Raw genomic sequence first — 14685 nt, forward strand, 5'->3', positions numbered from 1 at the left:
TATGATAAAACTTTTAACTTTTTTCTTCTAAAATACTTCATGAATTTGGATATTGCGTCTTAAAATTTAAGATTTTTTCTAGGGAATTAGATTTTAGGATTCTATTCAAAATTATGAAAAACAATTAAATGAATTTTGAATGTTTAATATATTCTATTAAATAGAATTAGTCACTAAAATAATTCTTCAAAGGTAGTATATCAGTAATATTTTTTATATTAATTTATATAACATAATTAAGATATTAGTTAAATGGATTATTTCTCAATTAAATAACAATTTTTAATTCTAGAAAAATTTTAAATTAATTATATTTTCAATATATATAAAATAAATTTATAACAATTTATCAAAATTTAGTGTTAAAACAGTAAAATTTTATTATCTGTAATCGAATGATAGTGACAATATATGCATCTAAATACTAGTAAAATAAATCCTAATTGATCTAATAAAAACTTATTATCTTGTAAGTTAAATTCGACTGAATTTTATTTCGGTTCAAAATATACTAGTATGGTTTGATATTGAAATCAGAAAAATATATTTTCAGTATTATTTATTTTATATTATTTCAGTTTAATTACTAAATTAATAATTTACTTTATACTTATTTTTAAATTTATTATATAGTTTTTTTTTAAAATTTTGACAATGTACTATAGTATTGATTTTAATTTTCATGTCAAATGAAATTATTAACCAAGATTTATTGATATTATTGTAATATATTGATAAAAATAATCGGTGAGTTAATATTAGAGTTGTTAATTTATTTTTAAATAATTTAAAAAAATATTATATAAATAAATAAATAAAAGGTTCAATTAATATATGAGTCAATCTTAAAAAGTATTTATTATTAGACCATCTATTTATTTACTTATATGATACTATTTTTTATTATAAAATAAATTACCAACTGTAATGTTAATTTAATTTTTTTTATTATTCAAATTATAGTTGTGTCAGCCAAAATTGGCTGACAATTATAATAAAAATTTAATATTGAAATAGCATTGCTAAAACTGAAATTAAAAGTTATTCTTCATTTGAAAATAAATGTAAAATATAGAAAAAAAATTAAACAAGTGAGCCTTTTATTTTGAAATAACAGTTTATAAATAATATTTAAAAATTAATATATTAAAAAAATTCAGATCCAACAAGAATATTAACTTTTTTCAATATATTTAAAATAACGTTACAAATACTCAATTATCATTGAAAATTTAAAAAAAAATTATAAATTAAATTGTGTTGGATAGAATGCAAAAAATCTTAAAAACTATATATATATACATATTTCTCATTTTGAAGAACAGCTCACAAGTTACAATTAAGTTGATTCCTAGAATAATTAATAGAACTATACATATACATATACACATACATACACACTCACCGCCTAAAAGAACATTATAAAGCTCAAAAAAAGACCTTTAGAACCAGAAGCCAAAAACAAAACAACAATGGTAATGGCAATCGCATCTAATCTCATACTCCTTCCTCTCAAATCTTCTCTCTCTCTTTCCCCTCTTTGCAATATCTCAACTCCCTCTTTTCCATTTAACAATAACAACCTCAGAACAACTACAACTACCACGATTCTTGGAGCCAGTGGTTCAAGAAAGCACGGACCCGTTTCGGTTCGAGCCATGACTTCTTCTTTTGGGTCTAGACTCGAAGAGAGCGTTAAGAAAACAGTGGATGAAAACCCAGTTGTTGTTTATTCAAAAACTTGGTGCTCGTGAGTTCAATTCTTTCTTTGTTTCTCGTGATCCTTATTACTATTATTATTATTATTATTATTATTATTATTTACAATGTAAATTATGGTGATTTGTTTATGAGTTTGTATAAACGGTGGGAAGGTACTTTATTTAAAGCTGTAGTCTTTTTGGTATTTGAGTTGAATTAAAGGTATTCATCTGAGGTGAAAGCGTTGTTCAAGAAGCTTGGAGTGGAGCCATTAGTTATTGAGTTGGATGAACTGGGTATGTGAATGTTATTTAACTTGATATATTCATTTCAATTGTGTATTTTGCGTTGTTAAGTACTGGGATATTTGGCTTCAACTAGAGAACTTTTATCTTACTATATTGGGGCCTCATGTCATATACTAGACTTTTGTGTGTAGAAGAATGACGAAGTATTAACTTTTTGATGTTCCAATTTATTTGCAATTTGTGGAATTGTTGACTAGACATATGTAATTTTTTCAGTTGATTTAACTATCGTTTTTTGTTTTTTGTCAGTTCTGTGACATTTGTGCTTCGTTTCATACGATTAGTTATAGAATTTTGATTATAGGCTAGAGATATCTTGTCTTTTTTCATTTGATAGGATTATCATTTTGTCAATTTCGTTACATTGCTGCTTCTTTGGATATGCTTAGGTTGACAACTTTGAAATGTAGGCTAGGAATAATAAGTCTTTTTCATTTAATTTTCTCATGATTAGTTATAGAATTTTGTCTTCTGGTTCATATGGTTGGTTCCTCCAACAAAACTAGACTATATGCATAGAAGAATGATGATGAAATACAGTTTTGGATGCTCCACTTTATTTGCAAATTGCAATTGCTGGAATGGTTAGTTTAGACATGTATTCTGTTCCCAATTTTAACAAGGCAAGTGTGAAATTTGATATGATTATCCTTTTTGTCAATTTTGTGACATTTTCTTGAACTAAGTTGAATTGATCTTGCATTTATTTAGGAATTTCTCTAATTTCTTTTTCAGGTGCCCAAGGACCCCAGATACAAAAGGTACTGGAAAGGCTTACTGGACAACACACTGTTCCAAATGTATTTATAGGTAAGTACTGCTTTAACATTCTGCATGTGAAATGTGTTAACTGGAGGTTAATCTCTCTTGCACAAAAGTAAGGGGCATCAAAGGGCTTTTGGGGGAAGAAGGTCCAGCAGGAAACTGCTGAAACGGTAGTTTTCAAGTCTCTTTTCTATAGTTGTGTGTCTATAAGCAATCTAACATGGTTAGAAGTGAAAGTCCATATTGCTGCTTATTAATATATGTGAAAACTAGAGTTTTCCCTCTGGTATGATTCCTGAAGCATGTGAGTGCATGATGCATAAACAAATATCCACACACATTTTTTTTTTACTGATTTTGGTACAAGATCTATATACATATATTGTAATTTGTTTCTACTTATTTTCCTGTCTGTATCATTTAACTACACTCTCTTGAGAGGTTGAATTCTTGTAACTTGTCAAATATAGATTTGATATCACATAGCATGCTATTTATCTGAGAGGATATGTTAGATTGTTTCACCTTTCAGCATTTGAGATGCTAATGAAAATTAACTGCCAGTTATTAAATTTTAGCTGGTATTGTTATGTCTCACCAGTGGTATAGAAAGAATAAACCTTCCAGCCATGTGAATATCATAAAGACCTGTGGACATGACTTGGAAAAATGAAACTCAAGCTGAATGACGAATCTATTTAGGTTAATGTGTCTGTTTTGTGCTTAGATTTGTATTTCCTGGCTAGTCGTCCAAGGTTGATATAGAATGAATAATTGATATTGGTATAAATGCATTTGGCATCTGATCTAGTACATGTAGATGATTATTTTAAGGGGAAAGCACCTGAACCTATAAATTTTATACGAAAATTGGATGTTTCATTGTTTTATCAGTACCAAAAAGTTGATTCCTAAAAGAAGTTCATGATGTGCCGGCGAAGGATGAGTCATGCAAATTGGTACAAGTTCTATTCTAGAATGTATTCGCTACTCGGATTTTGAAGGCCTTTCTCCAAAACTTTTCCAGTTTCCGCTGATATAATACGAGGGATATAGACATAGAAATCGATTAGTTGACTTGTTGTCTATACATACATCTCTGTCAATGAGATTAAAGATTCTATTATATATATGGAACATATAATATAATAATTTGTCTTGCATCTCTATCTTATCCAACACCCCCTTTCTTTGTAACAGATGTTTTTGTCTGATGCATTATGCAACTTTAGTTCTTCTATCTATATACTTTATATGCTCAATGCTAACAAGTGCCCTCCTTTTTGTCTTTCATGTTCAGGTGGCAAACACATTGGAGGTTGCACAGGTACATGCTTTATTAGGTGTCTGTGGGCTGATCTTGATCAACTATTGTTATCAGATTGTATAATTTAAATTTTGTTAATTCATGGGATAACTTCAGAAGCAACACAAGATGCTATGGGCCCTTGTTACTATTTGTCCTCAAAATTTTCCATGTCCTTTAGCTAACCCTTTATGCATTCGAGATAATTATTTACTCCAGCTTCCATTTATTTCGTCTTTAGAACTTAGTTGACACATTATTAACTTTTAACGTGATATCACTTTCAACTGGATATTGATATGTTCTTTCTATCTTAGTAACAAATGCCATGGACCAACATAAGTTTTGCCAATTGATGTTGCTTTATGTTTCATGCAGATACTGTGAAGCTATACCGGAAAGGAGAACTTGAACCTTTGTTGTCAGAAGTTGATGCTAAAAGGACATAGGGCTCGAATCCCCGTTGTTTGACGATTGAGAACTCGAATTGCCTAAAAAGTCTTGGAGTTCTAGTAAGATTTGCCACTTCATTGGCATAAATTCCCCGTTGTTCTACAGTTAACTTGTATATTGAACTCCTGGGAGTTTATTGTTGCAGACTCGCATCAGAAACCTTTTCTAAGGTGCCACGGATGTACCCGTTGTATAAAACCAATAAAGCTACTCTATTTCTTTTTCTGGACTTAGCGTTTCTTCTTATGTGGTTTAATATGAACTTTAGTTTTCACTAACATTTTAAGCAACTTTTGTTGGCGGGTGTAGGAAGAAGATGGTACTTGATTTTCAAATCCTTTACTTCCAAGAAACAAAACTTCAACCTCCTTATACAACATTAACTAAATGTACTTGATTACAATATTCAAAGAAAACAGAAACATTGCAAATTATCATGGTGGACTAAGATGCTGCTGATGCAATACACATCTCTCTTGTACGTTTGAAGTAAGCTAGCATTCCATCATGGTCAGGAAGGTCTTCTTTGATTACAGAAACCTCCTTGAAATTCTTGATCCATGCTTGTAAACGAGGGAAACTGTCAGCTTCCATTAACTTAACACCAACTGCTTCTTGCATAACTTCAAGCCACCCTGCAATCCATCCGAAGGCTATATCAGCTAATCCAATCTTATCACCACCAAAAAACTCCTTCTCGCCGAGACCATATTCTTCAATGATTCCAAGTAGTTCCTTTGCTTCTGTTATTGCTTTCTCTTGTTGTTGTCCCACCGTTTGGAAGAAAGCAAAGAAAGTTGGGCTCTGCATGAATATTCGTTAAGGGAATAACCTAAAAACAATTTCAATAAAGTTGGATATAAATCATATAACTTACCTTCTCCTCTTCAAACTTGGTCCAGAATCTAGCCACAGCTCTATCATGAGGGTCTTGAGGAAGTAAGGGATAATTCTGTGGCCAGGTCTCTTCTATGTACTCAAGAATGACAGTAGACTCAGCAACAGGTTTCCCACCATGAAGCAACACAGGGATTTTTCTGTGAACTGGGTTATTCTGTAAAAGCTGCTCACTTTTGTTAAACAAGTTCTCTTCTACGTATTCATAGCTCACTCCCTTGAGTTTGAGTGCCCAAATTACTCTGTAACTAAAAGGACTTGGCCAAGCTCCTAGTAGCTTCACTTGCTCCATATCTGTATATGTTCTTCTCTCTCCCCTCACCTAGTTCAATTGATAGACATCGGAAGTGACTAGTTTGGCCTGGAAATTACATTTCTTGGGAGCATTAAATTTGTTTTGATTCTTTGGAAATTATATTTGACTATTCACCCACCCCATTGTTTAGACACAAAATTGTTTTGGTATTGACTTTTTATTTATTTATTTCTAGTGGGCATTTAAAATCTTAAGTCAATAGTCTAACATAAAAAGTTCGTTGATGAAAAGCTGTGCATATTGTATAAATATATATATATCAGGAGGTTTCTTTTCAGGTTCCTTGAGAAAGTTTTGATGTAGTTGTGAGCATTGCAGTAGAATTGGCTTGGCCAAGTATTTAAGACAAGTAACAAATGGATTAAAATAAGCAAGTATTTTCCATCATCATTCTCGTCGTCGCCATGCCCATCATCTCCTCCTCCGTTGGTCTTCTAAAACATGACCATTCTTATCTCCAAACCCAATTCTTATTTGAGATCATCTTATCATGCATTGTAGTACAGTATTCTTCTTCTTCTTTTTTTCTCTCATTCGCGTTCGTTAGTAAAGTCTGAGATGAAAAAAAAATCTAACAATTTAATTATTAACAAAATACATACTATTTTTTATTTGATCCTTAATGCTTTCGCCATGCTCAGGTACAAAATCACAGCAGTAAGAAGAAAGGGGAAAAAATCTTGAGACGCCATAGATTAAGGGGAAAAAAAAATCTCTCGAGGGGAAACGAATTTTCTTAGACTTGACTCTTGCGTAACAATCTGAATTGAATCATTTCTCCAACAGATTGACAGATCCCTGTGGGGAGAGAGGAGATCATAAATAGGATTATCGAATGACAAACTGAGGTTGCATATTGCTATGAAGCATGAACCAAGGCGTGCAATAAGTACAAGAATGTACTTATTTCTTGAAGATGGAAATTGTAATCTGAAGCAATCCAAATTGCAGAAACATTGATATTACCTTAGTTGCAATCTGTGCTTCCTTCTACTACAATTACTTAATAACAATAGATCTACACTAGTAACAGAATGTCTCGGAACGACCAAGGAACAAAGATGTTATTCATGATCTTGACCTCAAAGCAAGGCCAGTTTCCACCTTCTTGATTTCAAAGATAAGCATCCTCCACATCTTGAGCACAAACATTTCAGCTTCGTCATCCAATATGGATTGCAGCATCTCCAGCATTTGTGATGCCTTCACATGATCTCGAGTACTTGATACAATGTAATCTACCAGCGTGGTTTCTTCCTCTCCCAAAAACTCAGTAATCTTCTTTGAAATCCATGGTCTCATTCTCTCATGAAGTTCATGCTGAGAAATATAGCAAATGAAACAACACAAAACATTTTAGAGCATACTGAATGGAGTAAATTCATAGTAACACTAAGCACAATACAAAGAGTTGGATAACCACACAAGAACTTAATCTCTTGTTTGCATTGAACAACTCTACTTGAATGCAAGACGTCAAATGCTCAACTTCATCATTTTAAAGGTATCAAAAGGGCAGCTTCATAACTAAGCGGACTTAAGGCCACAGTAAAAGGGATGCAGCACTATCACCATTCACTAACAGACAAGGTCCCAAAGCAAACCCACAAAACCAGTCAACAGAAGTTGGAAAGTTTCTCATAAAACTATGGTGTTAAAACACTGCTAGAAAGGAAATGAGAGTGCGTCAACTAAGCCATATCGCGAACATTCAGAATTAACCTAGTGGGATATAACCATCGAGGAATAAGATCAAGCCTAAGGTCATAGTGAACTCAACCCAACAACAGCTGCGGAATATGACAGAAATGTAGCTACACTTTATGCCTCGTCTTCCTCATCTTATACAGTGAGGCAATGTTATATCATATCATGCAGTTGAACTATTCAGCCAAAGGTTCATCTCATTAGAGTAATGATGCATCAAGCAATCTGTGATTTGCATATTGAGAATTTCTCGTTCTATTCTGTTAAGATGAATATTAAAAATGAGTTTTAAGAAAGTAATTACAACTAAGAAACTGATGGAAAATATTTTTTCTAAAGAAAGAAAAGCAATTTGAAAAATAAAACTGAGAAACATGACATAGATAAAAGATTCTTACTCTGTCATATACTGCCCAATTTATCTCATATGAGAAAAGTTCATCCTTAGTCTTCGGAATCATATCAATCAATTGTTTTGCATCCAAAAGTTTCTGCTTATCTGGCGTTTTCACTTTGTCTAATCCATGTTCCCGGTTTCTATCCCTTTCAAGAATCTTATCTTTTTCATCTCTCATCCGTATAGCATCTTCATCATTTCTATCCCTATCCCGCTGACTTGACCTATCATGAGAACGTCTACTTCTTTCTCTTTCCATATCAGGCTTCTCTTCTTTTGGAGTCACATTTGAAATACGTTTTGCAAATTCTGCAGCAGCAGCAATTGGCGGTTGTGCTCCTGAAACAGTAGGTTGAACAGCTTGCAACTCCTCAGTTGAATAATCAATTGGAACCAGGGGCCTCATCTTTTTATCCTTATCAGCATCATCATCATCCTCTTCGTGAAAAACTGAAGGAACTGCTGCTCGTTTGCCCGAACCAACTAAACCAAAACCCAACTTTCTAGCAGGCGCATTACCACTCTGTCGTATATCTGATTCAGTCATTGATGTCACAGTTGATTCATCAACAGTGCCATTTTGCAAGACCCCATCACCTGTCATTTTAAATTACAAGCCATTAAAAAATGTTGAAATGTTATTTTCTTCCTTTGAACCCATAGCCATAGGTAAAGATGAGTAGAGGGTTTTTCCCTATATATTCTGGATGCTTTCTTATGTGCTGGTACGGGAAAGTGCTGTACAGGTAGAGTATGCCTATGCTGGAAGACTTTCTCAAGTCTTTGACTTTGATTGAGTATATGTGCACCGTGCATTGTTATGATCTTATTTTTGTGTATGTGTCTGTGTATTGTATAAAGTGCAGGAAACACAACAATCAGAACAAAAATAAAAAAGAAAGGAGGTTTATTATATGGAGTTCATTACCCAAATCGCCCTCATTATCCTGTTCAACAACCTTGTCTTTGCTTTCAACATAGACTTCTTCAACCAGAACTTTCATTTCAGTTCCATTCATGACCTGATCAAATGATAGCTTAAATGCATCTGTTTGTTGCTGCTGTATCCTTTCCTCCTCTGCCCTCCTCTTAGCCTCGGCCATTTCTTCCTCTTCTTTAAGCCTGTCAGCCATGTCATCCTCCTTCTCTCGCTGCTTCTTCCTTCTCTTATCATCTAAAGCACTCCTGCGCCATTTTTTTCTTGAATCATCATCATCACCTTCTTCATCATAAAGGATCTCCTTCCTCCTTTTACGATCTCTTTCTTTATCCTTCTCCTTGTCATATTGCCGCTGTTTCTCCTTCTCTCTCTCCCTATACTCCCAATCTTTGAGTCGCTCTTCATACTCGCGCTCTGCCTCCTCAATCTTCCTTCTCTGTTCCCTCTCCTTCCTAATTCGCTCACGCTCTGCTTCCCTTTCGTATCTTTCAATTTCTCGTTCCTTTTCCCGTTTTAGATCTCTTTCTCTGTCTCTTTCTCTGCTTCTGCGGTCATACTTTCTACTACTTCTATCAGGTGAGCATGTCCCAGGCCTATCCTGTTCAGTTGCTGGTATGTGATCACTAATTGTCTCATCGTCATTTTTATCTTCAGCTGCATCTATAAAATTATGAAAGAAAAAAAAAATTAGTACTTTCTAAAGATTGAAAATATACCATCAAACTTATACCAAGAAAACAAAAGGGAGGTTGAGGCCTTGAGGAAACTATTTTAAACCAGAGAATAAAAATATCACCAAGCAAAATTTCTCTGAACTAAAAAATAATCAAATATACTACATGGACAAAGGACAATAAAATATCATCATTTGGCTATCTAGCATTCTAAAATTATTACCTTTACTTTGTTACAACCATATCAATTATAGGATTTCATAAACCTCTCACTTATATTTAACTTTTGAAAGATAAAAGAGTCAGTATGTTGATACCATTCTTTTTTTTTTTTAATTGCATTTTGCAGCATATATGTCTGCTCTATATATAATGTCCATCTTAAGCATTCTACACTACTAAATGCTACATCTTTCGTTTTTATCCACAAATTCACTGAATTAAAGGTTGTATGAAATGCAAATTTCAATATTTTGCAGTATGATAATATGGCTAGAAATATATTAATAATAAAAAAGAACAAGCAGGAATACTGTCCAAATCAACTAAATAATTCACCCTGTCTCGTTGTATCTGCATCAGAGTCCCCATCCCTTGATTTAGCTGGAAATTCCGAGTTTGTACCAGAACCATGTGCTGGTGTTTGTGGAGGGGGCGGAGGTAAAGGGTTGGTCTTCAACCTCTCTTCTATCATGCTAGTTAGCTTCTCTAAAGCCTCTTTGTCGCCCTCCTTGTCCTCATCAGTCACAATCCCGAAATTGGCAGGATCATTATTTTCTTTATTCACCTTGTCACCGTCTTTGTTAGAGTCCTCCCCAATGATTTTGGGAGGTTCACTCTTCTCAGCAGTTCCATCTTCCTTGGCAGCCCCTGGAGCTTGATTTTCTTTGAGATTCTTCAAGTTTTCAGTTTTCTTTTCAACATAGCGCTCCAGATATTCTCTTGTAGCTTGATTAACATTCAGCTGTTAAACATGCATAGATGTATGAAGATACATAAAATTTACCAAAAGGTACAAAAAAATATACAGATAATAACAATACAAAAACATAAATACTGAAACAATACAAACATATAAATACTGAAACATGAAATTGAATATCATAATTCTCCAAAAAGTAAAAGAGAAACATGCAGATGATAGGTGCAGAAAACAAATAAATCACTAAAACCAAAATCAACATGTTTGTACATACCACCAGTTCTTGCCCATCAATATTAAATTTGCTTAGAAGACGTAATGCACGGAGAACTCCTTCTGCAGATTCAAATTCACAAAACCCAAAACCTCTAGGGGTCCCATCATTGGGGTCTTGTGGACGTTTCCAACTCTTGACAGGTCCACAGAACTTCATAAAGTGTAAAAGGATCAGAATTTATAATTTTAAAGCTTTGCATAAATAAACTGCAAAAGAAAAAAAAGAACATGGAAAAGAAGTATATATAAGCAGACAGAAACCACAATCAACAATGTACCCGAAGGAGAGACAGCATAAAATCATTGTCCACTGTAGGTGCTATCTTGCCAACATAAACAGTAGTAAGTGGTTTTTCTGCTGGTGTGACAGAAGGAACACCTGGCCTGACAATCGGAACTGGGCGAACGCCAGGAATCCCTGGAACAAGAAGGCGAGAAGCTGCTGGAAGAATACCAAGTGCTCCAAGTGGACGAGGAGGAAACATCGGACGAACCATAGCTGGGTATGGAGAGGGATAACGCTGAATTCCTGTAATGCCTGCAAGAACGTAATAAAACATCTATGCAGAAATATCAGGGCAGGTCCACAAAATAAATACAGAAATTAACTGCTGTATGCACTATGCACCACTATGCATATATATATAAAGAGGCATTAAAAAAATATGATAATAATAATTGTACTTTTACCACACAATAAAAGCAAATTAGAGATGGCACCATACGCATCAAGCACACCAGCTGAACAGATAACCTGAGGGAAACATTGAGAAAATAGGATGGAGCTCATAAACATGGATATGTGAAGTGGGCTTACCTCATACATCCACTTGCAAAAAAGAAGCCTTTTCAAGTTAGCCCATGCACCAATTGTTTTATACAGAACATTTTGAACATCTCATGCCAAGCATTTAACAATAAACAACTAAACTAATTTACCTAACTGTTAGAGGGCAAACGTGCAGCACAAAAACAACATAAATAAATACAAGGGAAGGAGGGAGGAAAAGAGATAGACTGTAATTGAAAGAATTGTGATACCTTAGAATACAAGCCAAGGAGCACTCAGTTGCTAACATGGTCTGCTGCTGGCAATTCATAAGACCCATGAAAGGGAAAGAAGCCTTATAACTACCAGAAAGTAGTCAACTAAATTAAACACGACAGAACCAACACATAATATTTAGAGCGATATATGGAAGAGCAATATGATGGTTCAAATATGCTCTTCCTTTTTAATTGGAAAACTCCAAATACTAAATTTTTAATGCAATAATAAGAAATCCTAAAGTTAGATTGCTTATTATGATTCAAAATTACAATCAAATAAAACTTGGGCATACCAAAAAAACAGGAGTTGTAGAAGAACGTGATACACTCTCTCTTAAGCAATATGAATGAAGCCTTCCAACCTTTTTCTCACATCAAGACACTGTAGGAGAAAACATCCTGTCATCGATTCGATGCCCCTTGTTTTCGAAAATTTCCTCTACAGCCCTTCTTTAACAATCATTTCCCAACTAAATTATACAATTAATGTGATTTATGCAGAAGACTAATTTCACGAGTAATAAAAAACTCTCACCAAATGCACGGCATATAACTATTTGCATACCTCAAATACTCATTCAACAAAAGAATAGCTAATAAAAACAAATGAAATGTAAATTCGAACAAACACGAGCTTAATAGAAGTATTCAGTAAGCAAGCAATAATAATAATAATAATAATAAGGAACGTAATAACCCACCGGGAGGAGTAGCTCCAGCATAACCATTTGGCGGCAAAGGAGCGTAAGGTCTCATCGGAGGCTGACCAGGCAGAGCCTGATAAGGCATGATCGGAGCTGGCATAGGCGCCGCCACCGCTACTCCAGGAGCACCAGAAGCCATAACAGGCGTCGCTGCACTTACACCAGGCGGCTGCACTCCAATACTGGGGTTCTGATAATTCGGAAGCGGAGAGAACTGCGGAAGTGGGCGAAATGACGGTTGCACCGAAGGAACACCACCAGAAATTGCTGGAGGCGGCGGCGGCGGCGGCGGCAGCATGTAGGATAGAAAAGTCGGATTCGGATTAGGGCTAGGGTTAGGGTTAGGATTCGTTCCGGATTGTTGTTGTTGTTGTAGTGGTGGCGTTAGAGTGGAGTCGGATGTTGGATCGGGTTGAATGGTTGGGTTAACGGATTCGGGTTGAATGGAATTGGAGTCAGATTTCGTAATAGCAGTAGTAGTAGAAGGAGAAGATGAAGAAGGATCCGCCATGGGAGTAGAGAGATCTGGAAATTACAGTCAGCGTTTTAGAGTTTAATTTTCGATTCTTTCCATTTTTCCCGTGTTGTGCCCTAAAATTTAGAAATGGAAGCTTTGCTTGGGAAGGTGAAGGGTTATTCACCTGTTGCGTTGGATTTTTCCCATTCCATTTATTTTATATTTTCTTTTCCACTTTTCTTATAGAAAAACAAATTGAATTTGTTTTTTATGAGATCTTAAATCTTTAATATTTGTAAGTCTTCAATTGTTAAGATTTAAAAATTTCATCTTTTCGTTGTTTAAGAATTTAATATTTTTAGATTTAATTATATAATCACATTAAAATCTATTTTTTAAATCTTAAATTTATATATATATATATATATATTATATTTTAAATAATAATAAATCATCTTTGAATAATATAAACATTTAACTTAAAGGCTACTATGTCCCAATTGGATTAACAAATAAATACATACATAATAAACTTTCATGTAACTATATGCAATATAAAATAATATCTACAGTCATAAATAATTTTAATCACAACTTGTGTCCATTACAAAAAATAAGTAAATTATAATTTTAAGCCCACATAATAATAATAATTAAATAGTAAAAATAAATATGATGTAATTTAGTATTATAATATATTTTTAGAGTTATTATTATATTCTATATTTATCATCCTTAATACTTTTTTCTTTCACACTTATTTTTTAAGTAATATCTATCTTTTAATATTATATATATATATATATATATATATATTAATTTTTAAAATCTAAAATTTTTTGACACGTGTATTTAATTTTGACACATATAATTTTTATTTTGACATGTGTATTATTTTGACACATAAAATTTAAATTTATATGTAATTTTATAGTTTTTCTATTAGTTTATTAATTAATAAGTTATATTCCTAATTAAACCTAATCCTAAAAAATAACATATTACTAATAAATTAAATTTCTAATTAGATAATAATTATTCTAAAAGATGACATATTAATTATATTAATATTATATTAACTAACAAATTAGTTTTTTAATTAGATAATGATTAATATTTATAAAAAATTTAATAAATACATAGTATTAATTTATTGATAGTATTAATTTAAAGATAATATTAATAAATAAATATTTTATTAATACAATAATACAATTTAAAAAATTAAAAATATTTAAAAATAGTTAGTTTGCTATTACTTTTAAAATAACTATAATTAATATTAAATATTGAACAATTGATTAAATTGTATATATAAATTTAATTTTATAATCGAAATAATAATAATGATCGTGCAGTGAGACGGATACACACTAGTTTAACATAATTTTTAAAAATGTGTTTATGTCAATTTTTATTATATATATATATATATATATATTAGGTTTCGGCATACTTAACTAATATAATATATACTTTGGATATATTAAAATAACATATTTTAGCATTATATTACTTGTAAAAAAATAATTAAGCTAAAATATAAATTTCTGTAACTACATCTTGGTCCAAATAATAAGATTATATAGATGTTTTATTGTATATCTGGATAAAGAAAATCCCAATAATTTATTTAAATAAAATATTTTTTTAAAGAAAAAATAAAATAGTTAAAACCTTGCACATATAGTTAAAAAATTTACTAAAATATCATATAATTGTGATATAAAACACTTAGAATTTAAGGATTTTAATTTAGGAGGAGAGTATTTTATAATCTATATTGCAAATATGTTTAGTTTTTTAAAAGAA

General features: G+C 32.5%; 3 protein-coding genes across 8 annotated transcripts; 1 reads left to right on the forward strand and 2 right to left on the reverse strand.

Moving 5' to 3' along the window:
- The first annotated feature begins 1367 nt into the window (after nucleotides 1-1367).
- Nucleotides 1368-4762, forward strand: LOC8282576 (monothiol glutaredoxin-S10). 3 transcript variants are annotated; one of them, XR_007216676.1, is made up of 6 exons: nucleotides 1373-1750; nucleotides 1924-1997; nucleotides 2745-2819; nucleotides 4075-4101; nucleotides 4459-4592; nucleotides 4679-4762. XR_007216676.1 is itself a non-coding variant. In XM_048376892.1 (5 exons), exons 1-5 carry the CDS (start codon nucleotides 1473-1475, stop codon nucleotides 4527-4529), a joined length of 525 nt encoding a protein of 174 aa, XP_048232849.1. In that variant the 5' UTR covers nucleotides 1375-1472; the 3' UTR covers nucleotides 4530-4762. The 3 variants fall into 3 exon arrangements, 2 of the variants coding, with proteins under 2 accessions (XP_048232850.1, XP_048232849.1); XM_048376892.1 differs by having other exon boundaries at nucleotides 1375-1750; nucleotides 4459-4762; XM_048376893.1 differs by lacking the exons at nucleotides 4075-4101; nucleotides 4459-4592; nucleotides 4679-4762 and adding an exon at nucleotides 3669-4042 and having other exon boundaries at nucleotides 1368-1750.
- Nucleotides 4763-4876: 114 nt separating this feature from the next.
- LOC8282577 (glutathione transferase GST 23) lies at nucleotides 4877-6425 on the reverse strand. The gene is made up of 2 exons (XM_002525306.3): nucleotides 5411-6425; nucleotides 4877-5337 (listed from the first exon to the last, which is right to left on the reverse strand). The coding sequence occupies exons 1-2, from the start codon at nucleotides 5720-5722 to the stop codon at nucleotides 4978-4980; spliced, it is 672 nt and encodes a 223-aa protein (XP_002525352.1). The 5' UTR covers nucleotides 5723-6425; the 3' UTR covers nucleotides 4877-4977.
- Nucleotides 6426-6669: 244 nt separating this feature from the next.
- LOC8282578 (RNA-binding protein 25) lies at nucleotides 6670-13073 on the reverse strand. 4 transcript variants are annotated; one of them, XM_025158481.2, is made up of 8 exons: nucleotides 12006-12075; nucleotides 11704-11750; nucleotides 10941-11200; nucleotides 10661-10813; nucleotides 10023-10428; nucleotides 8779-9450; nucleotides 7852-8447; nucleotides 6670-7066 (listed from the first exon to the last, which is right to left on the reverse strand). In XM_025158481.2, exons 3-8 carry the CDS (start codon nucleotides 11157-11159, stop codon nucleotides 6815-6817), a joined length of 2298 nt encoding a protein of 765 aa, XP_025014249.1. In that variant the 5' UTR covers nucleotides 11160-11200; nucleotides 11704-11750; nucleotides 12006-12075; the 3' UTR covers nucleotides 6670-6814. The 4 variants fall into 4 exon arrangements, with proteins under 4 accessions (XP_025014249.1, XP_025014248.1, XP_015578632.1 ...); XM_025158480.2 differs by having other exon boundaries at nucleotides 10941-11222; nucleotides 12006-12070; XM_015723146.3 differs by lacking the exons at nucleotides 11704-11750; nucleotides 12006-12075 and adding an exon at nucleotides 12414-13073.
- Between the last annotated feature and the right edge of the window lie 1612 nt (nucleotides 13074-14685).

Source organism: Ricinus communis, chromosome 7 (genome assembly GCF_019578655.1).
Source record: "Ricinus communis isolate WT05 ecotype wild-type chromosome 7, ASM1957865v1, whole genome shotgun sequence".
Classification (NCBI taxonomy): domain Eukaryota; kingdom Viridiplantae; phylum Streptophyta; class Magnoliopsida; order Malpighiales; family Euphorbiaceae; genus Ricinus; species Ricinus communis.